We start from the raw sequence: 26094 nt of genomic DNA, 5'->3' as shown, positions 1-26094 counted from the left end.
TAGCGTGTCAGACACAGCGATATCGTAACGATATCGCTAGAACGTCACGAATCGTACCGTCGTAGCGATGGAAATTTCAATGTGTGACGGTACCCTTAGTCATATACTCCACAAATCTGACCTTTATGCAAGAGTGGCAAAAAGGCGACTCTTGTGGACCAACGACCCTGTGCCGTGTGGTGATTGAAAACTGCGCCCCAGCCCAAAAGGCTGGCATCGGTAGTCACCACTAACCAGCGCACTGGGAGAAATAACTTCCCTTGGTCCAGGGAGGACTACAGTGTCCACCACCTGAGGGTCTGCCTGACCTGTGGGTACAGGCAAAAATGACGGTCGAGCGAGGGAGAATGGACTCCTATTCCAGGCTAACAGCAGCGCCTGTTGCAGGGGACGGAGATGGAACTGCGCAAAAGGAACGGCTTCCATCGCCGCAACCATATTCCCGAGGATGCGCATCGTGAAGCGAATGGAGTGAGGGACTGGGCGGGAGAACTTGCAACTTGCACGCTCCCTGTTGTAAGGACAAGACCTTCTCTGGAGGGAGAATGACTAACATGCGGGAAGAAACCAAAATCATGCCCAGGAAGCAGATTTGCTGAGCCGGCACTGGAGATGATTTCTTGAAGTTGATTTTCCAACCCAGGAGAGAAAGAGAATCCATGGTGATACTTACAGACTTCTCGCAGGCAGAATGGGACGGACCCTTGATTAATAGGTCGTCCAGATACGGAAGAACTACCACTCCCCGAGCATGAAGAATGGCCATGACAGCTGCCATGACCTTCGTGAAGACTCTGGGGCAGTGGTGAGTCCGAAGGGCAAAGCCACAAACTGGAAGTGTTCGTCCTGGACTGCGAACCGCAGGAACTGCTGATGAGAGGGAAAAAAAAATTTAAAAAAAATAAAATAAAAATCGGGATGTGTAGATAAGCATCTTTGATGTCTATGGATGCAAGGAACTCTTTTTTTCCAGGGACGCAACAACGGAACAGAGCGAGTCCATCCTGAAGTGTCGGACACGTACAAACTTGTTTAGCAGCTTGAGGTCCAGTATGGGCTGTAGAGTCCCGTCCTTCTTCGGGACCACGAATAAGTTGGAGTAAAACCCCTTGAACCGTTGGCCTCGAGGGACGGGAACGATGACACCGTCCCTTTGAAGCACCTGTATGGCCTGAAGAAGATGTGACGCTCTTGATTTGGGGGGAGAGGACTGGAAGAAGCGTGGAGGGGGATAGAAGAAAACTCGATTTTGTATCCGGAGGACACGAGCTCTCTGACCCACTCGTCTTGAATGACCAAGAGCCAATTTTGACGGAAGGAAAGACGACGTCCGCCTACTTTGTCGGTGTCCGCCGGACAGGTCGACGAGTCATTGTGTAGAAAGTTTAAGGGATGCGGTTGGCTTAGGGCCCGAAGGTCTCAGTCTGGGTTTCCAGGAACGGTTAGGTCTGTATGAGACCTGGGGATTTCGGTTTTCCCGCCATCCTGAACCAGGGGAAGAGGATGACCAACTGGAGTTGTTACGAAAGGATCGGAATCGAAACTGTTGTTGATTCCGAAAGGGCCGGGCAGGTTTTTGCTGAGGAAGAAATTTACTCTTCCCTCCGGTAGCATCAGAAATGATTTGGTCTAGTTGCTCCCCAAATAAACGGCCAGCTTGGTAAGGTAAAGAAGTCAGCGACTTTTTAGAAGCAAAATCTGCTCGCCAATTGTGGAGCCACAAAGCCCTCCTGATGGAGATTGCGTTTGCAGCCGCTTGCGCTGCGCAATTAGCCGCATCTATGGAAGCGTTAACTACGAAGTCTCCGGCCTGAGCTATCGGGTTAGTGAGTCTGGCCGCCTCTGGGGGAAGATTACTGCCGTGGACGGTAGAGGTTAACACCTCTGCCCAGGCAACCACTGCCTTAGCAACCCAGGTAGCAGCAAAAGGATGGAAGAAGAGCTGCTCCTGAGGCCTCAAAGACTGAGCGAGCCAGGTAGTCAATTTGACGGTCAGAAGGGTTTTTGACTGATGAACCGTCAAACAGAGAAAGGACTGTTTTGGATGCGAGTTGCGATACGGCAGGATCCACAGAAGGAGAGAGAAGCAACTCCTTCATCAGGTCCTTGGAGAAAGGATATTTAGCTTCCTTTTTGAGCCGTAAAATCGCTTATCCGGGTGTTCCCTGTCTTTTTGGACAATGTCCTGAAACTCAGGGTGATTAGCAAATAACTTTTGGACGTGTTTAGTCTTTTTAAAAGACACGACGTGATCCTGAGTGGATACAGATTCCTCATCCACCATTAGTGTTTTGTTGACTGCCTCAATGAGGGAGTCAAGTGTCTCCTGACCGATCGAGGATTCTTGGGTTAAAGATTCCTCCGACTCGAATTCCGAGTCATGTACGCTGCGACCCTCGGGGGAGGGAGAAGATGAGCCCACAGATGCTGAAGCTCGAGCGTGTACGGGGGGAGACGAGGGATGGGTTATTTTCCTGGAACCAGAGATTCCCGTAGTACAGTACGCCCCCTGTGGTCGGACGGCCCCGTACCGGCGCCAGATTCCGTCGCAGTCGACGGAGGGGGAGTTCTAGCTTAGGGAGGAAGGAGTCCAATGCCTTGACCAAAGAATCCATTGAACGTGACAAGGAAGCGGCCCACTCAGGAGGGTTAGGCTCGACGTGGTCGGTGGAGACATTGGAGGTGGAGGCAGAAGGCTGCTGCGCACAGGCCGGGTCACGGTTCTGACATAGAGGGGTATTGTGGGCACGTGGCAATGCAGAATTGCAAGGGGCACATGAAGTAAAAAAAACAGTGTGCTTTTTATTGCCCCTTTTAGCCTCCTTAGATTGAGACATAGTGTATGTCTATTCTCCAATAAACTGCCATAGCAGAGCTATGGGTGCAGAGAAAGGGTTTAGCATTTCCCTATGGAGTGGAGCAGCTTACCCACGGTCCTGTGCTGGTGTCCCCGGGGAGGAAGAGAGGGAAGGTAGCGTTTTCGGCTGAGTTCCCCGCAGAGGTGGAGTCCCAAGATGGCGCCCGAGCTTTGCAGGGTTCTTCTCGTTCAAAGCGAGAAGCACCTGAGTAGTGGGTGGGGCTCGGCGGTGGGCGGGAATTTTAACTGCGGCCTAGTCCGGCTGATGAAGCCGGGGACTAAATTTATGGAGCCGGCCGGCGGAACGCGCCGGCGGCCGTGTCTAATGATCCCCACGGACCCGGACCGCACCTTCCCACGCAGGCAGCATGAGGAAGGGTACTACTCACCGAGGAGGGATGCCACCTCCAGCTTAATCGATCCTCCCTATGCCGGGGGATGGAGAGCAACTGTGCGTCTTCAGATGTGCCTGCCGCAGGGGACTTATGGCTACTGTGGGGACCACATGATGCTGAGGTGAGGGCTTGATTGCAGAGGAGCCCAGGAGATGCACATAAGAGGTATATACTTTATGTGCTCGCCATCTTACAGGCGGGATATCGGGACCGTATAGGAACCGTCGCCCTAGCGTAGATTAGGCGTGCCCCAGTCGTCGCAGAAGAGGTACAGGGAGGTATACTCGCCTGTTGATGGTTCGGGGGAGAGCGGACCCTGAAAAGGAATATGTCGCCCCCTTCACTCCGTTAATTAAAAAATAAAAATTTACAGAAAATAAAAAACGGTGGGGTCTGAGAACAGACCAAAGTGCCTCCTACAGACACTAAGCAAGAACTGGGTCATTACTGGCCAGTCAAAGGGTGTATACTGCAGAGGAGGAGTTAATTCTTTGTGTTAGTGTCCTCCTAGTGACAAGCAGCATAACACCCATGGTCCTGTGTCCCCCAATGAGGCGTAGGAGAAAAGTCATTTTTGAAAGCAAACCATAAGTCACGTTTGCAAAAAGTCATGTTGGGAACACAGCTAGCATGTGGAAAAAGATGCTCTGGTCAGATGACAATTTTTGGGTTAAATGCAAATCGCTATGTGTGGCGAAAAACTAACACGGCAATGCACCCTGAAAACACCATCTCCACAGTCAAACATGCTGTTGGCCACATCATGCTGTTGGCCACATCATGCTGTTGGCCACATCATGCTGTTGGCCACATCATGCTGTTGGCCACATCATGCTGTTGGCCACATCATGCTGTTGGCCACATCATGCTGTTGGCCACATCATGCTGTTGGCCACATCATGCTGTTGGCCACATCATGCTGTTGGCCACATCATGCTGTTGGCCACATCATGCTGTTGGCCACATCATGCTGTTGGCCACATCATGCTGTTGGCCACATCATGCTGTTGGCCACATCATGCTGTTGGCCACATCATGCTGTTGGCCACATCATGCTGTTGGCCACATCATGCTGTTGGCCACATCATGCTGTTGGCATCATCATGCTGTTGGCATCATCATGCTGTTGGCATCATCATGCTGTTGGCATCATCATGCTGTTGGCATGCTCTTCTTCAACAGGAATAAGGTAGCTGGACAAGGAAGCTGAACAGAGTTCATAGGAGATGTATGGAGCTAAATGCAGGGCAATCCTGAAGTAAAATTGGTTAGAAGCTGAAGAAGACTTAAGACTGGAACCTAGGTTCACCTTCCGGCAGAACGACCCTAAACATACTGCCAGAGATATAATGGAATGTTTTAGATCAAAGCATATTCATGTATGTAAATGGTCTAGTCACAGTGGAGGTCTAAATCCCATTGAAAATCTGTGGCAAGGCTTAAAAACTGCTGTCACGGATACCTCCATCCAATCGCACTTAGAGTGAAAGAAGAATAGGAAAAAAATGTAAGCCTCAAGATGGGTAAAACTGGTAAAGACATACCCCAGACGACCTTTAGCAGTACTTGCAGAGAAAGGTGATCCAACAAAGTATTGACTCAGGTGGCTGAATACAAATGCATGTCACAATTTTCAGATTTTGATTTTTAAAATATTTAGAATATCATTTCTTTTACACTTTACAAATACTTGCTACTTTGTTTCAGTATATCGCACAAAATCCAAATAAAACATTTACGGTAAGTTTGTAGGTGTAAAGTGGAAAAAAAAAAAATGTGGAAAAGTTCAAAAGGGTATGAACACTCAAATAACTGCATATTCATACACAAAGATATGCATCATCCTCTACAGATATTTCTCTGTAGTATGTATCAATAAAATAATGCCCTGATGATGCAAACCGGTTAAGCAGGTTACAACAGAAGGAACATACAGAATGCAGCTTTTCTGCTTACCGTAAACCCACGGGTGCCTCCATCGCGGACAGTATAGATGGCGCTTCCTGCTTGGAATAGGAAAGTTCCACTCTTTGCATGATAATCAAATGCAGAAATGCCCACTGTACCAATACGCTTCCTTTCCCGAAGTAGCTCTTCTTCCCGAGAGTACATCCCGTAATCAGGGGTGGCCTAAAAGAGGAACAGTGAAGTTGGACTGGCTGCCATAATACATACCCCACCCACCAATATGAAAAGCTCTGCGACAAAACCAAACCACCATAACTAGGCAATAGACAAACGGTGCAGAAAATGTCAGAAACGTTGGGCATCAAATGACGCATTTTAGACACATTTTATGCCACAGTAGACAGTTTTGAAAGTGTGTAGTAAAGGGAATGAAGACAGAGGGTCATGCCAGCCTAAATATCCCTATAACTGCTGGCATAACACGTGTGCCATTGTTTTGGTGAAAATCATAAGCTGAGCAAGCCAAGATAAGGGGTAAGCTAGAGAAAAGTACATGTCAAGCAACAGGTGCCAACTCTCCGAGCACCTCAAACTGAGGTCTCACCTGAAAAGTATCTAGCAGAGGCTTCCAGGACAGCATAAGGACGGCTCCACGGTTTATGTTCTTCGGGATCTCAGAGTAAAATAGAGTATTCTCTCGGTTTTCTCCAGACATCGCTAAACACAAAGTGTGAGATAAGTGTTATGTGCAAACATTATGTAGTACACGACAATAGTGCCTGGTCTATTGGGGCAGCACACGGAGGAGCCATGTAGCAATGACATTTTGTGGAAGGAGTTTCACATCAATCTGATTGATACCAACCATCTACCCATGCCTGCATCCATCTACAGTGATGAATCTACAGCTCTGGTAAAAATTAAGAGACCATCACACCAAAACCCTGTCATGGGCAGCCCAATCTCCAGACCTGAACCCCATTGAAAAACTCTGAAATGCAATCAAGAGGATGATGGATAGTCACAAGCCATCAAGCAAAGAACTGCTTAAATTTTTGCGCCAGGAGCAGTGCGAAGAACTGGCGGAAAGCATGAAAAGACGCATGAAAGCTGTGAATAAAAATCATGGTTATTCCACAAAATATTGATTTCTGAACTCTTCCCGAGTTAACATTTGTATTCTTGTTTCTAAAGGATTATGAACTTGTTTTTGCATTATTTGAGGTGTGAAAGCACTTTTGCTTTTTTTGACCATTTCTCCTTTTCAGAAAAAAAAAACAAAGCTAAATTTATTGCTTGGAAATTGGGAGACATGTTATCAGAAGTTTATAGTCTAAAAGAACAATTTACATTTTACTCAAACATATACCTATAAAAACAAAGACAAACTGAACATTTTGCAGTGGTCTCTTAATTTTTGCCAGAGCTGCATATGCCGAGGTTATACCACAAATGTCAGATTTACATGACAAGTAAAAAAAAACAAAACATATGACACTGGATCCCCTGTAGTGTGATCTGCTAGCAGAAAACCACTGAGGCCATCAATGGCTATAGGGGCTCCATGGGAGGGGATATACAGTCTAAGGCTATGTGCACACGTTGCGGATTAGGCTTAGGAATTTCTGGTGCGGATTGTCTCTCCTGGCAGAAAACGCACCTGCGGATTTGTCATGGTTTTTGTGCGGTCCCGCAGCGTTTGTGTGTTTTTTCTGCGGTTTTCATCCCTGCGGTTTTCTATAATGCTGTGGATTCACAAAAAAGTAGTGACATTCTACTTCTTTTAATCCGCAGCGGATTTTCTGCAAAGTGTGCACAGCATTTTTTTTTTCTCATTGATTTACATTGTACTGTAAATCAATTGCGGATCTGCAGCATTTCTGCACCTCAAAAAAAAAAAATGCGGATCTGCAGCAAATCCGCAACGTGTGCACATACCCTAATTAAATTAAGAGACATCCTCAACATAATATGGATAAAGGAGAAAAAAACAAAACACAAATCAGTGTAGATAAGTAGCAAGCTACTTACAGTATTTCTGCAAATTCTATGCAGAAAAGTTGAGGATTACCCCCTTGAAATGAAAGTGGGGTTAATCGTAATATGGATCTACAGCAAAGCACACTGCACACCTGCTGCAAAATTGCCATCACTAGCCTTTGATTTACATTAACGTTCCAATAGTAAATAGATGTCAGATTAATTCAGATCCATGTGAACATTGCAGAAGATTTATAATTTGGAGATCAGTGTGACGGTGGTTGTGTGGATCAGATAGTTATCACTTATGTACCTTCATCCAGTGGCCATGTTACAAGCCTGCCCTAAACCTAGTCTGCATTAGATCTAGAATTTTCAATGCATTTTGGGGTTGTCCCCCCCCACTCTCCATTTCATGATAATGAATGAAAACCTAAAGTATGAAACTCCCATGTGAAATGTGACTGACAAATCACCTTCCTGGTACAATCAGATTCTGAGAAATGATTTCTTCATCACTAGACATGATTCATTTAAAGGGATTTTCCAGTTTTATAACCCCCCCCCCCCCCTTCTGGCTTCAGTGTTAAAACAAAATAAAACAAAAACCCTCATTAAGTTTCCACCACTGGTCGCCGATGTCCTATTTTCTGCATCGCATCCACAACGCTGCAGCCAATAAGATTGCCTAGCGGCACTGTGCTGTCAACTCAGGCAGAGCAGCTAAGCTTACCGATAGTCTGCAGCGCTGTCAATGTCACTTTAGTGCTGCCAGTAATAACAGACACCAAGAGCAACGGTGGAGACTCCGTGCAGGACATGGGGAGGGTGAATGAAGCACAGTGCGCTTGTTTTTAAAACACACTGCAGACGGGGGACAGTTTAGAAAAATCAGAAAACCTTTAACTGAGCTTGAAACCTAACCGTGCATTTGTGACTACCGTGAAATCCAATGATTACACGGTACCCACATACGACACTTGTCACCAGTAACTTTCCTTTCCCTGACTTCGAAAGATAAATGTTATTAATCTTGCAGGAGTTAACGTGGTCAATTGTGGAAAGAAAAAACAACATGTTACAGGATGAACAACGCAAAGTCCATGGATGCTGGTGAACAATGGTAACGATGGCCTGCAGCCACTCACCCTCCTCAAGGTCAATGGACAATTATGCTAGAAAGAAAACTTCCAAAACGGGTATTGTCAACTGGGCACATTAATAACCAACAGGATTTGTCTGATACACATCCAATGTATACAGCTAGCTATAAGGGAAGCATGAAGAGTAGTCACACGGCTAAGACTAACCTATGACGTATTACCTGTGCCCAGCTCAGTCCTTAGTTACAGAGATATGGTGATACTTACACATACCCAGGTAGTACATGCGATCGGAGTGAGGGCTAAGACCAACCTATGACGTATTACCTGTGCCCAGCTTAGTCCTTAGTTACAGAGATATGGTGATACTTGCACATACCCAGGTAGCACATGCGATCGGAGTGACGGCTAAGACCAACCTATGACGTATTACCTGTGCCCAGCTCAGTCCTTAGTTACAGAGATATGGCGATACTTGCACATACCCAGGTAGCACATGCGATCGGAGTGAGGGCTAAGACCAACCTATGACGTATTACCTGTGCCCAGCTCAGTCCTTAGTTACAGAGATATGGCGATACTTACACATACCCAGGTAGTACATGCGATCGGAGTGAGGGCTAAGACCAACCTATGACGTATTACCTGTGCCCAGCTCAGTCCTTAGTTACAGAGATATGGCGATACTTGCACATACCCAGGTAGCACATGCGATCGGAGTGAGGGCTAAGACCAACCTATGACGTATTACCTGTGCCCAGCTCAGTCCTTAGTTACAGAGATATGGCGATACTTACACATACCCAGGTAGTACATGCGATCGGAGTGAGGGCTAAGACCAACCTATGACGTATTACCTGTGCCCAGCTTAGTCCTTAGTTACAGAGATATGGCGATACTTACACATACCCAGGTAGTACATGCGATCGGAGTGAGGGCTAAGACCAACCTATGACGTCTGTTACCTGTGCCCAGCTCAGTCCTTAGTTACAGAAATATGGTGATACTTACACATACCCAGGTAGTACATGCGATCGGAGTGAGGGCTATCTGGGTCATTTCTCTTCACAAACGTGAAGCTGTGCGGGGCTTTGGCCATCATGTATCCATGGTATTTCCTGGTGTCTGCAAGCAGCTTCCTCATCTGACTCCATGAATGACGCTCCACATAGAAGGGCTCACATTTTCTGTCTCCCCCACTTTGCTCTGCGGACTCAAATACCTCTAATCCAACCGGCTCAGTCTCCATAGCAGCCGCCATGTTACATCCTGCCAATGTGAAGGACATTTGTTACCCAGAGGTGACTTGTACTAAGGGCGTCATACAAAACGAGCTTGTCTGTGAGCAAAAGTAATGCTAGAGAATAAAGCTGGCCATGTTTTCAGGAGACAGTTATTACACCCCGTATACTGAGACACCATTGGATGCATTTTATCTTCCTGGAAAACAAATGGATCGATCCCTTAAATTCCATCAGTCCGATCCGATGAGATCGGAGGTGTCGGGGAGCTCCCATACACACCGGATGAGTTCAGCCAACTTACATTAATGTGGCCCATAGGCTGAAGTGTGCGAGCCGATCCAATCTATGCATGTTAAGGATTACTAAGGTCTGGTGGCGGTATTATGACACGGTATTTACTGGGACGCATTTATTAAAGCGACCGTCTCATCATATCATTGGATGACAGAGGATACACGGATGATACAGGGGTCTGGCCAGCTCTATAGAGAAGAGCTTGTAAGCACAGTGCTTCTTGCCGGGAAACCAGCCACCTCTAGATTGAAACGATGGTTGGTAACCTAGGCAACAAGTAGTTTTGCTCAATTCTTGATAGCAGATAAGATTTTTATTAACAAGAACGTTGAAAAGCTGTTTTTCCTTTTACAAGCACTTTGCAATTCTACCCATTTAATATGAGATTAACCCTTTAAATAAAAATCCACATGTGCAGACATTAGCCTGAAGTAAAACAAAACACAAAACAAAGAAACTATATATTCACTTTCCCAAAGTTCTGCCATTCCAGTGGTAGGGATGGTAGCCAGGCCGGTCTTGTGTTTGGCTTGTGCAGAGGTCACATGTACAGACGTGATCACTGGAGGTGGAAGTACAGGGATCGGGCAGCAAAGAAACCTATTATGCAAATTAGCGGAGATGCATTTACGTTTTTTTACACATGGATTTTCCTCATTAATGCAAGTCTATGGAGAAAACCTGCATGTGTACCAGCAAAAGAAACTGACATGCTGCAGACCTCAAAGATGCGCAGCATGTCAGTGTCCGCAGGTGCACAGTGGACCATCCACCATAGTGTAACATCTGGTCACTGCGTTTTTGACGCTGCATAAATACACAGCAATCCTGAACGTGGGAACGTACCCTGACACAGGAGTGGGGACGGATAGTATGTTATCGTATATTGTTATCTAGCTGTGGAATATAAAAAAAAAATATGTTGCAGCTACTGTAGCATTATGGCTAGTCATGCGTGAGGCCGAAGTATGCCCGATATAGTATCAGGGAGATAGCTACACGTGTTATACAGAAGGCTGATCTCCAGAGCGGTCACCGTGCTAATCAGAAATAGAGCATATTAGCGTGCTGACAGTATATGCAGAACGTGCCTCAGAGGCGGCCGTGCGGCACAGGGGCCGTACACCGGAGGAGGAGGTCGTGCGGCACAGGGGCCGTACACCGGAGGAGGAGGTCGTGCGGCACAGGGGCCGTACACCGGAGGAGGAGGTCGTGCGGCACAGGGGCCGCATATGGGGGGTTTGGCCCAGGAGCCATATACAAGGCGGGGAGGTGGTGTGGCACAAGGGCAGTATACGGGGGGGGGGGGGGAGGTGGTGTGGCATAGGGGCTGTATACAGGGGGAGGTGGTGTGGCACAGTGGCCGTATACAGGGGGGGGAGGTGGTGTGGCACAGGGGCCGCCTGCAAGGGGGGGAGGGAGCGGCACAGGGGCCGTATACAGGGAGGGGTGGTGGTATGGCATAGGAGCCATATACAAGGCGGGGAGGTGGTGTGGCACAAGGACAGTATACAGGCGGGGAGGTGGTGTGGCACAGGGGCCGTATACAGGGGGGGAGGTGGTGTGGCACAGGGGCCGTATACAGGGGGGGAGGTGGTGTGGCACAGGGGCCGTATACAGGGGGGGAGGTGGTGTGGCACAGGGGCCGTATACAGGGGGGGAGGTGGTGTGGCACAGGGGCCGTATACAGGGGGGGAGGTGGTGTGGCACAGGGGCCGTATACAGGGGGGGAGGTGGTGTGGCACAGGGGCCGTATACAGGGGGGGAGGTGGTGTGGCACAGGGGCCGTATACAGGGGGGGAGGTGGTGTGGCACAGTGGCCGTATACAGGGGGGGGAGGTGGTGTGGCACAGGGGCCGCCTGCAAGGGGGGGAGGGAGCGGCACAGGGGCCGTATACAGGGAGGGGTGGTGGTATGGCATAGGAGCCATATACAAGGCGGGGAGGTGGTGTGGCACAAGGACAGTATACAGGCGGGGAGGTGGTGTGGCACAGGGGCCGTATACAGGGGGGGAGGTGGTGTGGCACAGGGGCCGTATACAGGGGGGGAGGTGGTGTGGCACAGGGGCCGTATACAGGGGGGGAGGTGGTGTGGCACAGGGGCCGTATACAGGGGGGAGGTGGTGTGGCACAGGGGCCGTATACAGGGGGGGAGGTGGTGTGGCACAGGGGCCGTATACAGGGGGGGAGGTGGTGTGGCACAGGGGCCGTATACAGGGGGGGAGGTGGTGTGGCACAGGGGCCGTATACAGGGGGGGAGGTGGTGTGGCACAGGGGCCGTATACAGGGGGGGAGGTGGTGTGGCACAGGGGCCGTATACAGGGGGGGAGGTGGTGTGGCACAGGGGCCGTATACAGGGGGGGAGGTGGTGTGGCACAGGGGCCGTATACAGGGGGGGAGGTGGTGTGGCACAGGGGCCGTATACAGGGGGAAAGTGGTGTGGCACAGGGGCCGTATACGGGGGGGGGGGGGAGGTGGTGTGGCACAGGGGCCGTATACAGGGGGGGGGAGGTGGTGTGGCACAGGGGCCGTATACGGGGGGGGGGGGGAGGTGGTGTGGCACAGGGGCCTATGCAGGGGGGGCATAGGGGCTGTATACAGGAAGGGGGAGGTGGTGTGGCACAAGGGCAGTATACAGGGGTGGGGGGAGGTGGTGTGGCACAGGGGCCGTATACAGGGGGGAGGTGGTGTGGCACAGGGGCCGTATACAGGGGTGAGGTGTTGTGGTATAGGGGCCGTATACGTGGGAGAGGCGAGCCCCCGCACTGCCCTCCCCGTCGCCACCGTGCGTCCCCAACACCCACCCAGCGTCACGCCTTTCCCGGACAGCTCACCTAGCATGTGGAAGAAGAGGTGTGGCGGCCGAGCCCGGCTCCTGTGCTCTCCGTGTCCCCGGTTATGACTTGGCTGCTCTCACTCCCAGCACAACTGCCGCTCACACATCCGCTTCCTGGAGAACGGCGGGGAGAAGAGAGCGCGGGCTCCCCCTGCTGGCCGGAGGTGCTGTTACACTGTCCGGAGCTCCGTGCTAGAGCCAGGCTCTGTGCGACTCTCCGCTATCCGCACACACTTCTGTGCTGGAGAGAAAGCGGCCTCTGTCCCGGCTTATGTTTTTATTTTCCATCCAGGCTTGCCCTCAGTTATCATGGATGCTGGCTGTTTTCTATTGCACTTATGCCCTTAATCAATATGGCCGTCCTCAGGCTCTGGTCCCGCCCACAGGGTAGAGCAGTGTCAGGACGGTTGCTGGCTCGGATTGTTCTAGTAGCAGAAGCAGTCAGCAAGGTGGCGGCAGGATGAGTCTGACCCCGCAGGTGTACTGGGCACAGCGGCACCATGAGCTGTATATCCGGGTGGAGCTCAGCGACGTGCAGGTAATGTCCTCAGCCATCCCTGGGCTCAGCATCCTCGCCCCTGCCTGTGTCCCTGCTGGACAGGGGGTCTATAGGTGCAGGTGCATGCCCACCTCTGAGCACCTCACTGCCACGTACCGTGGGAAATGCACAACCGATAGGATTCAGCTACAAAGTTGGTATTGTTATATATGCGCCCCCCTCGCGAGCCGCCACGCGTGCTCCCCCCCTCGCGAGCCGCCACGCGTGCTCCCCCCCTCGCGAGCCGCCACGCGTGCTCCCCCCCTCGCGAGCCGCCACGCGTGCTCCCCCCCTCGCGAGCCGCCACGCGTGCTCCCCCCCTCGCGAGCCGCCACGCGTGCTCCCCCCCCTCGCGAGCCGCCACGCGTGCTCCCCCCCTCGCGAGCCGCCACGCGTGCTCCCCCCCTCGCGAGCCGCCACGCGTGCTCCCCCCCTCGCGAGCCGCCACGCGTGCTCCCCCCCTCGCGAGCCGCCACGCGTGCTCCCCCCCTCGCGAGCCGCCACGCGTGCTCCCCCCCTCGCGAGCCGCCACGCGTGCTCCCCCCCTCGCGAGCCGCCACGCGTGCTCCCCCCCTCGCGAGCCGCCACGCGTGCTCCCCCCCTCGCGAGCCGCCACGCGTGCTCCCCCCCTCGCGAGCCGCCACGCGTGCTCCCCCCCTCGCGAGCCGCCACGCGTGCTCCCCCCCTCGCGAGCCGCCACGCGTGCTCCCCCCCTCGCGAGCCGCCACGCGTGCTCCCCCCCTCGCGAGCCGCCACGCGTGCTCCCCCCCTCGCGAGCCGCCACGCGTGCTCCCCCCCTCGCGAGCCGCCACGCGTGCTCCCCCCCTCGCGAGCCGCCACGCGTGCTCCCCCCCTCGCGAGCCGCCACGCGTGCTCCCCCCCTCGCGAGCCGCCACGCGTGCTCCCCCCCTCGCGAGCCGCCACGCGTGCCCACAGGATTCAGCCACAAAGTTGGTATTGTTAAATGCGCCCCTCGCGAGCGCCCGGAGAGTAGCCACGCGCGCCCCAGGGAGTAGCTTAGCATGCTGAGGATAGACTAGAATGATCAGGGCTTCTGAATATACGTAGGGAAATACTTCTATCCTGGCCATAAACAGTGACACATACGGAGGCTTTTCTTATTTTTTTTATTTTTTTTCTTAAATCCATGTATTTTGGCAGAGGAATAACATTTACAATTGGGTTTCATTAAAACAATTTGCACCGTTTGCCTTCGATGACCTCTGTGTTGCGCTATCTGGCTGCAGAATGAGTTAACTAAGAATCCATCGGTGAATTACTTCTAAGAAAAAGGTTGTAATTCTTATCTGTCTTTTACTGAGGTCTTCTCAGTTGATTTCTGACCACAGATCACTTAAAAAGGAAAATCAAACTTTCATGTGGTCAGCTGTGAGACACAGAATCTAAAGACAAAACAGAAAATCACATTGTATGATTTTTAAGTACCGTATTTAAATTGCATTTTATTACATGAAATCAGTATTTGATCACCTACCAACAAGCAAGAATTCTGGTTCTCACAGACCTGTTAGTTTTTCTTTAAGAAGCCCTCCTACTCTGCACTCATTACCTGTATAAAACACGCCTGTCTGTACACTTAAACACTCACACTCCAACCTCTCCACCATGGCCAACACCAAAGATCTGTCTAAGGACACCAGAGACAAAATTGTAGACCTGCACAAGGCTGGGATGGGCTACAGGACAATAGGCAAGCAGGTTGGTGAGAAGGTAACAACGGTTGTCATAATTATTAGAAAATGGAAGAAACACAAGATGACTGTCAATCTTCCTTGGTCTGGGGCTCCATGTAAGATCTCGTCTTGTGGGGTAAGGAGGATTATGAGAAAGGTCAGGAATCAGCCTAGAACTACACAGCAGGACCTGGTCAATGACATGAAGAGAGCTGGGACCACAGTGCGGCGCTCATAGCAATCTGGCAGTGACAACCATAGAGGTCTGCCAACCCATCAGGGACCCGCGATCATGTGACAGGGATTACTGATGGGCGGAAGTGCATGTTAAATGCCGCTGTCATAGTTCGACAGTGACATTTATCTACCGGTAGTTAACAGCTGCGGGTGGTTTGCGATTCCACCCGCGGCTGTTCCGGGCACATGTCAGCTGTTCAAAACAGCATCATTGTACAAAAGAGCATCACAATTCAAATTGCTGGGGCTGTCACGTAAGGGCTAACAAGCCAAGAGGGGCACAATGGGTGTCTGACCTACAAGACTGCACACAAATAAAGAATAAGCGCAGGGAAGTGCACAAAAGAATCTGACATTGAATTATATGGACACGTGAGCGTCATAACTGGACCATGGAGCAGTGCAAGTATTCTAATGAATTACATCATGTGTGCGCTTACCTGGGGGGAAGGGATGGTACTAGTGTGGTGATTTGGGTTTCTGGGAAACCGGTCATTCATGGACTGTAGAAGTTACCATAGTTCTTGTTCTTGCTGTGTCCCCTAATGAGTGGCTCAGAGAAAAGGATTTTACGGTGAGTACACAAAAATCCCTGTTTCTTCTTCACCTCTTTTTGTAACCACAGACCTGGTTACAACACACAAAAAAATGCTTAAAAAGTTAGTTACACGTTGACTGTTATTCTCTTTTGCAAATAGTTCTGTAAAACAGGAAGCCAGATATAATCCTGTTCATGGCTCTCATGATCAGGTTACACGTCAGTTATATGGTGGACTGTATTTTCTGTTCCATGGTGGATTTCAGGCCCCAGGAGCAGCTGCGATGGGATTAATGTCCCTCTGGTCATTGTTCTTCACTGTAATCGAATGCTTGTGAATCCGTATAATTATCTAAGACTAGATGGCAGCCCGATTCTAAAGAATCGGGAGTCTAGAATCCATATATGCTTTATTTATTCAAATGTAAGAATAATACAATTAATAAATAATAGTAAGAAAGAACAAAAAATGGCTGCACTCACCAGCTCTTGACAATTCTTGACAGTACGGCACATTTCTGATTGGTCGCTCGCGGCAGGCGGCAACCAATCAGAAAAGTGCCGCGCACCACGAAGGCATATATCTTTGTCCACCCTGAGCGGGTGTAGGACACTGGTGACGTCACTTATCTCCGGACATTATCTCCGGACAAAGCCACGGAAGTTGGCACAAATTGCCGGAAGTAGTATTCTAGGCAATTATATATTAGATTTTAATGTTATCAGTGTTTACCTTTGAACGTTTATATTGTATTGTCCTGTCACCAGCCATGTGTACGATTATCGGCCGAAAGCCTCTCTGGAACCAATAATCACCCCATGTAAAGGTATCTTTATAAGTTAAAGATTCAGAATACTATGACCTTTATCATATCCTGAACAGTCAAGTTTTTTATGAACCGTTAAGGTTTTCTGGTTGAAGTAAAAAAAACTCTGAGTGTTTACAGTTTGAAACCATAAAATGTTGAAAAATTATGTCATTCTTGAGTATATCACTCAATGGTGCTCATAAACGTGTCAAATTTGATCTATAATATACTTTAATATACGTTACTTTAATCTTTAATATACTTAAGAACAGGGCCCCAGACATCACACAGGGGGTCTGAAACACCGCACAGTGGTCCAAAATATCGCTGTGCTCTGCCTGGGGCCCCATATGCTGCCTGGGGCCCCTGTGCTCTGCCTGGGGCCCCATATGCTGCCTGGGGCCCCTGTGCTCTGCCTGGGGCCCCATGTTCTGCCTGGGGCCCCTGTGCTCTGCCTGGGGCCACTGTGCTCTGCCTGGGGCCCCATATGCTGCCTGGGGCCCCATGTTCTGCCTGGGGCCCCTGTGCTCTGCCTGGGGCCACTGTGCTCTGCCTGGGGCCCCATATGCTGCCTGGGGCCCCTGTGCTCTGCCTGGGGCCCCATATGCTGCCTGGGGCCCCTGTGCTCTGCCTGGGGCCCCTGTGCTCTGCCTGGGGCCCCATGTTCTGCCTGGGGCCCCTGTGCTCTGCCTGGGGCCACTGTGCTCTGCCTGGGGCCCCATATGCTGCCTGGGGCCCCTGTGCTCTGCCTGGGGCCCCATATGCTGCCTGGGGCCCCTGTGCTCTGCCTGGGGCCCCATATGCTGCCTGGGGCCCCTGTGCTCTGCCTGGGGCCCCTGTGCTCTGCCTGGGGCCCCTGTGCTCTGCCTGGGGCCCCATGTTCTGCCTGGGGCCCCTGTGCTCTGCCTGGGGCCCCATATGCTGCCTGGGGCCCCTGTGCTCTGCCTGGGGCCACTGTGCTCTGCCTGGGGCCCCATAGGCTGCCTGGGGCCCCTGTGCTCTGCCTGGGACCACTGTGCTCTGCCTGGGGCCCCATATGCTGCCTGGGGCCACTGTGCTCTGCCTGGGGCCCCATATGCTGCCTGGGGCCCCTGTGCTCTGCCTGGGTGTAGGACACTGGTGACGTCACTTATCTCCGGACATTATCTCCGGACATTAGCTCCGGACATTATCTCCGGACATTAGCTCCGGACATTATCTCCGGACATTAGCTCCGGACAAAGCCACGGAAGTTGGCACAAATTGCAGGAAGTAGTATTCTAGGCAATTATATATTAGATGGGCATTTCCTGAAGGAAATACATGGTGCTTGAACAGCGCTACCAGCTTTACAGCAGCACTTTTCACACACGGGACTGGGGGCGTGCTTACTTTTGCACCCGGGGGCGCACTTACTTTTGCACCCGGAGGCGCACTTACTTTTGCACCCGGGGGCGCACTTACTTTTGCACCCGGGGGCGCACTTACTTTTGCACCCGGGGGCGCACTTACTTTTGCACCCGGGGGCGCACTTACTTTTGCACCCGGGGGCGCACTTACTTTTGCACCCGGGGGCGCACTTACTTTTGCACCCGGGGGCGCACTTACTTTTGGGGCCGCACTTACTTTTGGTGGGCGGGGCTCCTCGGCCTCCGATTTGGTTGGTGGGGCCCCTCGTCCTCCGATTTGGTGGGTGGGGACCCTCGGCCTCCGATTTGGTGGGCGGGGCTCCTCGGCCTCCGATTTGGTTGGTGGGGCCCCTCGGCCTCCGATTTGGTGGGCGGGGCCCCTTATCCTCCGATTTGGTGGGCGGGGACCCTCGGCCTCCGATTTGGTGGGTGGGGACCCTCGGCCTCCGATTTGGTGGGCAGGGCCCCTCAGCCTCCGATGTGGTGGGCGGGGCCCCTCGGCCTCCGCTTTGGTGGGCGGGGCCGCTCGGCCTTCGATTTGGTGGGCGGGGCTCCTCGGCCTCCGATTTGGTTGGCGGGGCCCCTCGGCCTCCGATTTGGTTGGCGGGGCCCCTCGGCCTCCGATTTGGTGGGCGGGGACTCTCGGCCTCCGATTTGATGGGCGGGGACCCTCGGCCTCCGATTTGGTGGGCGGGGACCCTCGGCCTCCGATTTGGTGGGCGGGGACCCTCGGCCTCCGATTTGGTGGTCGGGGACCCTCGGCCTCCGCTTTGGTGGGCGGGGCCCCTCGGCCTCCGATTTGGTGGGCGGGGTCCCTCTGCCTCCGATTTGGTGTGCGGGGACCCTCGGCCTCCGCTTTGGTGGGCGGGGCCCCTCGGCCTTCGATTTGGTGGGCGGGGCCCCTGGCCTCCGATTTGGTTGGTGTGGACCCTCGGCCTCCGATTTGGTGGGCGGGGACCCTCGGCCTCCGATTTGGTGGGCGGGGACCCTCGGCCTCCGATTTGGTGGGCGGGGACCCTCGGCCTCCGATTTGGTGGGCGGGGCCCATCGGCCTCCGATTTGGTGGGCGGGGCCCATCGGCCTCCGATGTGGTGGGCGGGGCTCCTCGGCCTCCGATTTGGTTGGCAAGGCCCCTCGGCCTCCGATTTGGTGGGCGGGGACCCTCGGCCTCCGATTTGGTGGTCGGGGACCCTCGGCCTCCGCTTTGGTGGGCGGGGCCCCTCGGCCTCCGATTTGGTGGGCGGGGTCCCTCTGCCTCCGATGTGGTGTGCGGGGACCCTCGGCCTCCGATGTGGTGGGCGGGGCTCCTCGGCCTCCGATTTGGTTGGCGGGGCCCCTCGGCCTCCGATTTGGTGGGCGGGGACTCTCGGCCTCCGATTTGGTGGGCGGGGACTCTCGGCCTCCGATTTGGTGGGTGGGGACCCTCGGCCTCCGATTTGGTGGGCGGGGACCCTCGGCCTCCGATTTGGTGGGCGGGGACCCTCGGCCTCCGATTTGGTGGGCGGGGACCCTCGGCCTCCGCTTTGGTGGGCGGGGCCCCTCGGCCTCCGATTTGGTGGGCGGGGTCCCTCTGCCTCCGATTTGGTGTGCGGGGACCCTCTGCCTTCGATTTGGTGGGCGGGGCCCCTCGGCCTCCGATTTGGTTGGTGTGGACCCTCGGCCTCCGATTTGGTGGGCGGGGTCCCTCGGCCTCCGATTTGGTGGGCGGGGACCCTCGGCCTCCGATTTGGTGGGCGGGGCCCATCGGCCTCCGATGTGGTGGGCGGGGCCCATCGGCCTCCGATGTGGTGGGCGGGGCCCATCGGCCTCCGATGTGGTGGGCGGGGACCCCGGCCTCCGATTTGGTGGGCGGGGACTCTCGGCCTCCGATTTGGTGGGCGGGGACCCTCGGGCTCTGATTTGGTGGGCGGGGACCCTCGGCCTCCGATTTGGTGGGCGGGGACCCTCGGCCTCCGATTTGGTGGGCGGGGACCCTCGGCCTCCGATTTGGTGGGCGGGGACCCTCGGCCTCCGATTTGGTGGGCGGGGCCCATCGGCCTCCGATGTGGTGGGCGGGGCCCCTCGGCCTCCGATGTGGTGGGCGGGGACCCCCGGCCTCCGATTTGGTGGGCGGGGCCCCTCGGCCTCCGATTTGGTGGGCGGGGCCCCTCGGCCTCCGATTTGGTGGGCGGGGACTCTCGGCCTCCGATTTGGTGGGCGGGGACCCTCGGCCTCCGATTTGGTGGGCGGGGACCCTCGGCCTCCGATTTGGTGGGCGGGGACCCTCGGCCTCCGATTTGGTGGGCGGGGACCCTCGGCCTCCGATTTGGTGGGCGGGGACCATCGGCCTCCGATGTGGGCGGGGCCCCTCGGCCTCCGATTTGGTGGGCGGGGACCCCCGGCCTCCGATTTGGTGGGCGGGGCCCCTCGGCCTCCGATTTGGTGGGCGGGGCCCCTCGGCCTCCGATTTGGTGGGCGGGGCCCCTCGGCCTCCGATTTGGTGGGCGGGGACCCTCGGCCTCCGATTTGGTGGGCGGGGACCCTCGGCCTCCGATTTGGTGGGCGGGGACCCTCGGCCTCCGATTTGGTGGGCGGGGACCCTCGGCCTCCGATTTGGTGTGTGCTCTGCCTGGGGCCACTGTGCTCTGCCTGGGGCCCCATATGCTGCCTGGGGCCCCTGTGCTCTGCCTGGGGCCCCATATGCTGCCTGGGGCCCCTGTGCTCTGCCTGGGGCCCCTGTGCTCTGCCTGGGGCCCCTGTGCTCTGCCTGGGGCCCCATGTTCTGCCTGGGGCCACTGTGCTCTGCCTGGGTGTAGGACACTGGTGACATCACTTATCTCCGGACATTAGCTCCGGACAATAGCTCCGGACAAAGCCACGGAAGTTGGCACAAATTGCAGGAAGTAGTATTCTAGGCAATTATATATTAGATGTGCGTGTGAGTAGCGTCTAGGCTAGCTGTTTACAAACAGAATGTCCTCCGTAAGGCGGTGTGCACACACAGTTTTTGAAGATGAAGATGCATCTGGAAAATACTGGCAGTGTTTTTTTCCTGAAGCATCTTTGGCATCTCTTTGGTTGATTTTGCGGTAAAGCAAGAAAGTGGTAAAAGGAAGTTCTTGTCACTTTGAAGCAGAGTCAACTCCAAACTCGGCACTTTCCAATCAAAATGCTTCAAAAACCGGTTTGGGGAAAGAAAAACTCTTACAACAACTCCCTAAGGCTGTGTACATACAGCGTCTTTTAGACACCAACGCACCCGCCAAGTTTTCCCAATAATGCGCCTTCAGGAAAACGCATTGTGCACATGCAGTCTTTTTGCAGAGTTTTCAGAGCAGAAAGTTTTGAGGAGTTTTGCATTTTTAAGGAGTACTTGGAGAGTTTCCATTGAGTTTCTGCTCCAGAAAGTCTTAAAATCTATGTACACATTGAGGTTTATTGAGCAGAAGCGTCCAAGTTTTTGAGGAGTTTTCTGATCTCGAGCATTTCCACACCAAAAACTTAAAAAAAAAAACTTTTTCACACAAGCCTAAAACAGAAGCATTTCATAAAGCAGTTTCTATTTGAAAATCTCATCAACCTGATTATCGACTTCCTTGATGAGGTGGAGTGGTTTATGTACCTCAGTGCCAGAGGAGGCAAAAACGAAATAGCACTTCAAGATTGTGCAAAAATTTAGTTTGCGTTCTTGTACTAAAATAAGGCAAATATTATGTGATGTAAACTGTATATTTCCCACTGCTTATAAGGCTGTGTGCACACGGTGCATTATTGATGCATTTTCGCAGCTGTTTTCCTCACTTGGAAATGGGCCAAAAACGCTATGGAATCCTTATGCAACTAATTCAATGACAATCCTAAAGTGTTGTGCACATGATCAGTAAATTTCCATGTGTATTTGCAGTGCATTTTTTTTTTTTTTGCAGCATGTCCATTTTTTTTTTGCGTTTCTGCACCCATTGACTTCAATTGAGTCAGTCAAATCCACAGCAAAAACGCAGGTGTAAAAATGTTTGCGTATTTGCTGAGTTTTTGCTTGCGTTTTTACCGTCTTCCTATGCTGTTTCCCACGCTGTCATCTGTGTGACCGTTGGAAACACCGGTGCGGTGGCTGTTATCGGTGGTAATGTTACTGCCAGTAAGACCGTCAATCAGAGCTCTGCGGGGTCATGCTGTCAGATGTGAGCGTGACCTCACAACTGTGACCTGCGGTAAAAAGCTTACCGCTGGTCAGCAGGTGTGGGCTGATGAGACTACTCTTCATATCAGCCTATGTCTGCTGTTACTAATAGCAGTGATGGCAGGAGCCGCTGATTGGAGACGTAGTCTCTCATCAGCCGGTGCCTGTGCTTAAAAAAAGGCAAAACATGTAAATAAGTACATACATATTCAAACAAAAAGCACATTATACTCACCTAACACCAAATCCCCGATGCCCTAGTCACCTATAAAAAATGTAAAATAATAAGCCACCATATACTCACCTGTCCGCTGTAGTCCACGTAATCCCGAGTGTCTTATGGCGATCTCACAAGTAGAACAGTCACATCGGGAGATGTGACCACTTTAAAAAAAAAAAAAAGTCAGCTTTAAAAAAAAAAAAGGCTAAAAATTGTGAAATCCGTGTAAGTTTCAGTATGCTGGGCTGAATCTGCTGAGTCAGGGGTCACCATCCCCCACACCTGCCCGCTGCTGCCCCTGAGCTCTACCTTGTGTTATTCCAGGTGACAAGTTCACTAATTTAGGCAAAAATGCAAATAAGACTTTACCTTATTGATACCTTGGGTTGTAAATCTTGTGCAGCTCAGTGATCAAATCAGTCTTTATATAAAAAAAAATATCCCTACAGGAACGTGAGACCTTCCCCTAAGAGGCCTTATAAGGATTGCTATATTGTCGATCATTGCTCGGTTGGGCAGTAGGCGGGAGTTCACACACAAAAACTACTACACGATTTAAACTTTTTATTTTATTTTTTTTCAAAAGGCAATGCCAAGATGTAATTTTACTCAATTTCCTATAACCTACATGCCCATATAGACGTCTTAGGAGGGTGGATCTTACTGACAGATTCCCTTTAAGGGACCTTCAATCAAATGGGGAAAATGGGCACAGATAAGTTATGTAAAGTCCACATTCTATTTCTTCAATTTTTGGCAATATGATTACATGCCACGGACCACCGACAGGGCAGCTGGACCAGGGTCCGGCAAATGTTTTTGCTCAATGCTAGCAGGGCTGTGGAGTCGGAGTCGTGGAGTCGGAGTTAGTTTTGGTTGGAGTCGGTAGAAATGTACCGACTCCAGCTTTAAAAATGTATTAATATTTCATAATTGAACTTTCATATGAATTTTATAAATGTTACTCAAATATATATGTTCTATCAAACTATGAACAACAGTGATAAGCAGTTCTGCTGGAGATAGACATTTCTTACTTCTTGTGTGTCACTGTTCTCCACTGCCCTTATCTAATCTTATACTTGGTTAACCTCATGGTGCCCCAACCCCCCTACTTACAATGTATGAAACTGAAAGTGAAAATGTGTTGCAAATTCTTAGTAGTAAAGCTCCTCCTCTAGACTAGATGTTTACTAGGTGTGCATCTTCCAAGCATCTCACAGCTGCTACTCAGAAGAGGAAGACTGTAAGAAGTATTATCCTTTCAACAAACTTTGCATCAGTTAACTGTGAGTACATGAGGAATAACAGTATTACTGACCACTATATCAGTTGTACAACCTGCCAATAATTTTGTACAATTGTTTCTAGGAAAAACAATTGTAATTTGGATTGTGAATGCAGAATTAAAAACCTGAGAATGTCAAAGAAGCGTCACATTAAATCAGCTGTATTTGAACATTTCACCATCACTCAAGATAGAAAACATTATGTCTGTCAGTGTATGACAAATGATCCAGACGAAAACAAATGCTGTGAAGCCAAGATCAGTGCATATTCAGGCAAAGATAAAAATGCTCCTACCAGAGCTTCTAATCTAAAGAGACATTTACAGCGCTTTCATCCAGAAGTACTGAAAGCAGTGGATGAGAAAGACTGCATCCAAACCAATGAACCAGTGCCCTGCTCTTCCAGCCAAACAAAGGAGCAGAGAACTTTGCAGCCATCAGTTGCAAGATATTTTGTCAGTGACAAAGTTACTGTGACAATGACAGTAGATACTTTTAAAAAACATATCATAGAGCTTGTTGTAAAGGATAGTGTGCCTATTTCATTATTTTCACGACCAGCTTTTATGTGTCTGAATGGGAAATGGCCCGCAAGCTTGGTGTTTCTCTGGAGAGAGAGTATTAGAAAATTAGTAATCGAAGAAGCTTTTAAACAAAAGGAAGAACTTAAAAAAACTCTCAAGGGATGCTTTCTGTTTCTTAAAACACACACAGAGTGAACTATTTTGCCATCAATGTCCGATTTGTTTGTGACTAAAATGAAATAGTTACCAAGACATTGGCAGTAAAAGACACCAAAGCTCATCACACCAGTGAGTTTCTCCAGGTCTTAGTGGAAAAGGTTCTGCAAGACTATGAACTTAAAGAAGAGCAAGTTCTTTCTGTCGTAACTGACAATGCTTCAAATATGATAAGTACTATTAAGCTAATGAATGAGAGTAATGATGGTGACCAGCAGCTAGAAGAACATTCTGGGTCCACAGACACAGAAATGTTTGAAATAGAGGAACACAGTATTGTAACTGAGGAGCAAACTGAAGTTGCTTCAGATGAACAGTAACATGACATTTTAGATGATCTTGTTGAAACTGTGTCAATACGTTCTTTCATTCATCACATGCGCTGTGTTGTGCATACGCTACAGCTGGCTATAAGACAGTCTGCAAGAAGGACATGCTGCTGCACTGATTGGCAAGGTGAGAAAACTGGCTACTGTTGCCAGAACCCCTAAAGTTGACTCAATTTTGAAGAGACGTGCTGGAAAAGGGGCAATTATTGATCAAGCCACACGATGGGGCAGTACTTACTTAATGATTCAGCGCTTGGTTGAACTGAAAACCTTTCTTGTAGACATGGCTAACCTTCAACTGACGCTAAATGAAAGTCAGTGGAATCAGTTGACTGAGCTGGAAAAATTGCTAGAGCACCCATTTACAGTGACTAAAAAATTACAAGCAGAGGACTTAACTCCAGGTATTTTCTTAAAGGAGTGGAAGAACCTGATATTTCGCCTGTCCCAAAGAGGAGGGTTAATTGCAAGTGGCATTGCTACATCAATGAAACGGAGAGAGGAGCTACTATTACAAAATAACATTCTTTTGGCAGCTGTTTATGTAGACCCAATGCATCGGATTCTTCTAGATGATCAACAGCTAACTAAAGGAAAAGAAGCTCTGTTTGAAATAGCAGTAAGGATGAACGGGTTGCAGAACAGTCAGGAGGAACAAGAAGAATTTGGTCGTCCTGCCACATCTTCACTCTCATCAACTGATGAAGAATTTAATTTCGAAAAATATTTGGATCACAAGGACCGTGCAAAGCGTTCCCGCATAGAAGAAGAGTCATCCCCATCAAAGAACACAGCCAGTACATTTCAGCAGAATTTTTCATGTGCACTAAAAGAAATTGAGAAATTTGACCGTTCATCAAAAATAACAGTGCAACAAGCGATTCCTCTGTATCCTGACATTGTCAGAGATGTTGCCCGAGTGGTTACTGCTTTGCCACCAACCCAAGTTAGTGTAGAGAGGTTGTTCTCTGCTCTCAAAATAATTAGATCAGATTTGAGGGCATCCATGAAGGAGGATCTGACAGAGGCAATACTTTTTCTGAGGACAAATTTATAGATTTCTTCTTATTAACTGCATAACAGTGTTTATTGCATATTTACTTACAAGAGTTTATAAAAGTTATTTGCTATATTCTAATTGTATTTTAATAAATATAGTTTTTGCTCTAAGTGGTCTGATTACTTATATGATGGTGAGAAACTAAATAAGCACGATGTTAATATTTTACAACAGTAAATTTATTGTTACGAATTGGCCATTAATGAAGGAGTCGGAGCCGGAGTCGGAACCTGATAAAATCCAGGAGTCGGAGTCGCAACTGTGGCTTACCGACTCCACAGCCCTGAACGCTAGTACAGAGCATTCAGGTAATGCCACGTTTAAGAGGGGTTTTTACCCCCTTTGTTAGTGTGGGAGGTGATATTATAAACCGCTTACCCCATGAGAGGGCAAAGTTGCCACTTAATGGGTGGTGTTAATCGCATCTTGTAGTTTGTCCAAGTTCTAGGGGTTAAAACTGTATCTGTGAAGAACAAA

The 26094-nt window shown here is 50.8% G+C and overlaps 2 protein-coding genes across 6 annotated transcripts in view; one reads left to right on the top strand and one right to left on the bottom strand.

Annotated features, from left to right (window-relative positions):
* DPP8 (dipeptidyl peptidase 8) overlaps positions 1–12751 on the bottom strand; it is a 45267-nt gene extending 32516 nt beyond the window's left edge. For 2 of the 5 annotated variants that reach the window (XM_077263302.1, XM_077263304.1), the window contains exons 1-4: positions 12615–12751; positions 9255–9512; positions 5765–5877; positions 5209–5382 (exon numbers count right to left, since the gene is read on the bottom strand). In XM_077263302.1, the coding sequence (XP_077119417.1) occupies positions 5209–5382; positions 5765–5877; positions 9255–9512; positions 12615–12621 (552 nt within the window). In that variant the 5' untranslated portion in view covers positions 12622–12751. Of the gene's footprint in view, positions 1–5208; positions 5383–5764; positions 5878–8510; positions 8543–9254; positions 9513–12614 lie in introns of those variants that run through there. The other 3 variants (XM_077263303.1, XM_077263305.1, XM_077263306.1) reach the window with 3 other exon arrangements.
* A 151-nt stretch (positions 12752–12902) lies between these two features.
* HACD3 (3-hydroxyacyl-CoA dehydratase 3) overlaps positions 12903–26094 on the top strand; it is a 53500-nt gene continuing 40308 nt past the window's right edge. Inside the window, exon 1 of the mRNA XM_077263307.1 lies at positions 12903–13154. Coding sequence (XP_077119422.1) covers positions 13077–13154 — 78 coding nt within the window. The 5' untranslated portion in view covers positions 12903–13076. The remainder of the gene's footprint in view (positions 13155–26094) is intronic.

This window comes from Ranitomeya variabilis, chromosome 5 (assembly GCF_051348905.1).
Source record: "Ranitomeya variabilis isolate aRanVar5 chromosome 5, aRanVar5.hap1, whole genome shotgun sequence".
NCBI classification, from domain to species: Eukaryota; Metazoa; Chordata; class Amphibia; order Anura; family Dendrobatidae; genus Ranitomeya; species Ranitomeya variabilis.
This window is presented reverse-complemented; position numbering and strand designations above follow the sequence as displayed.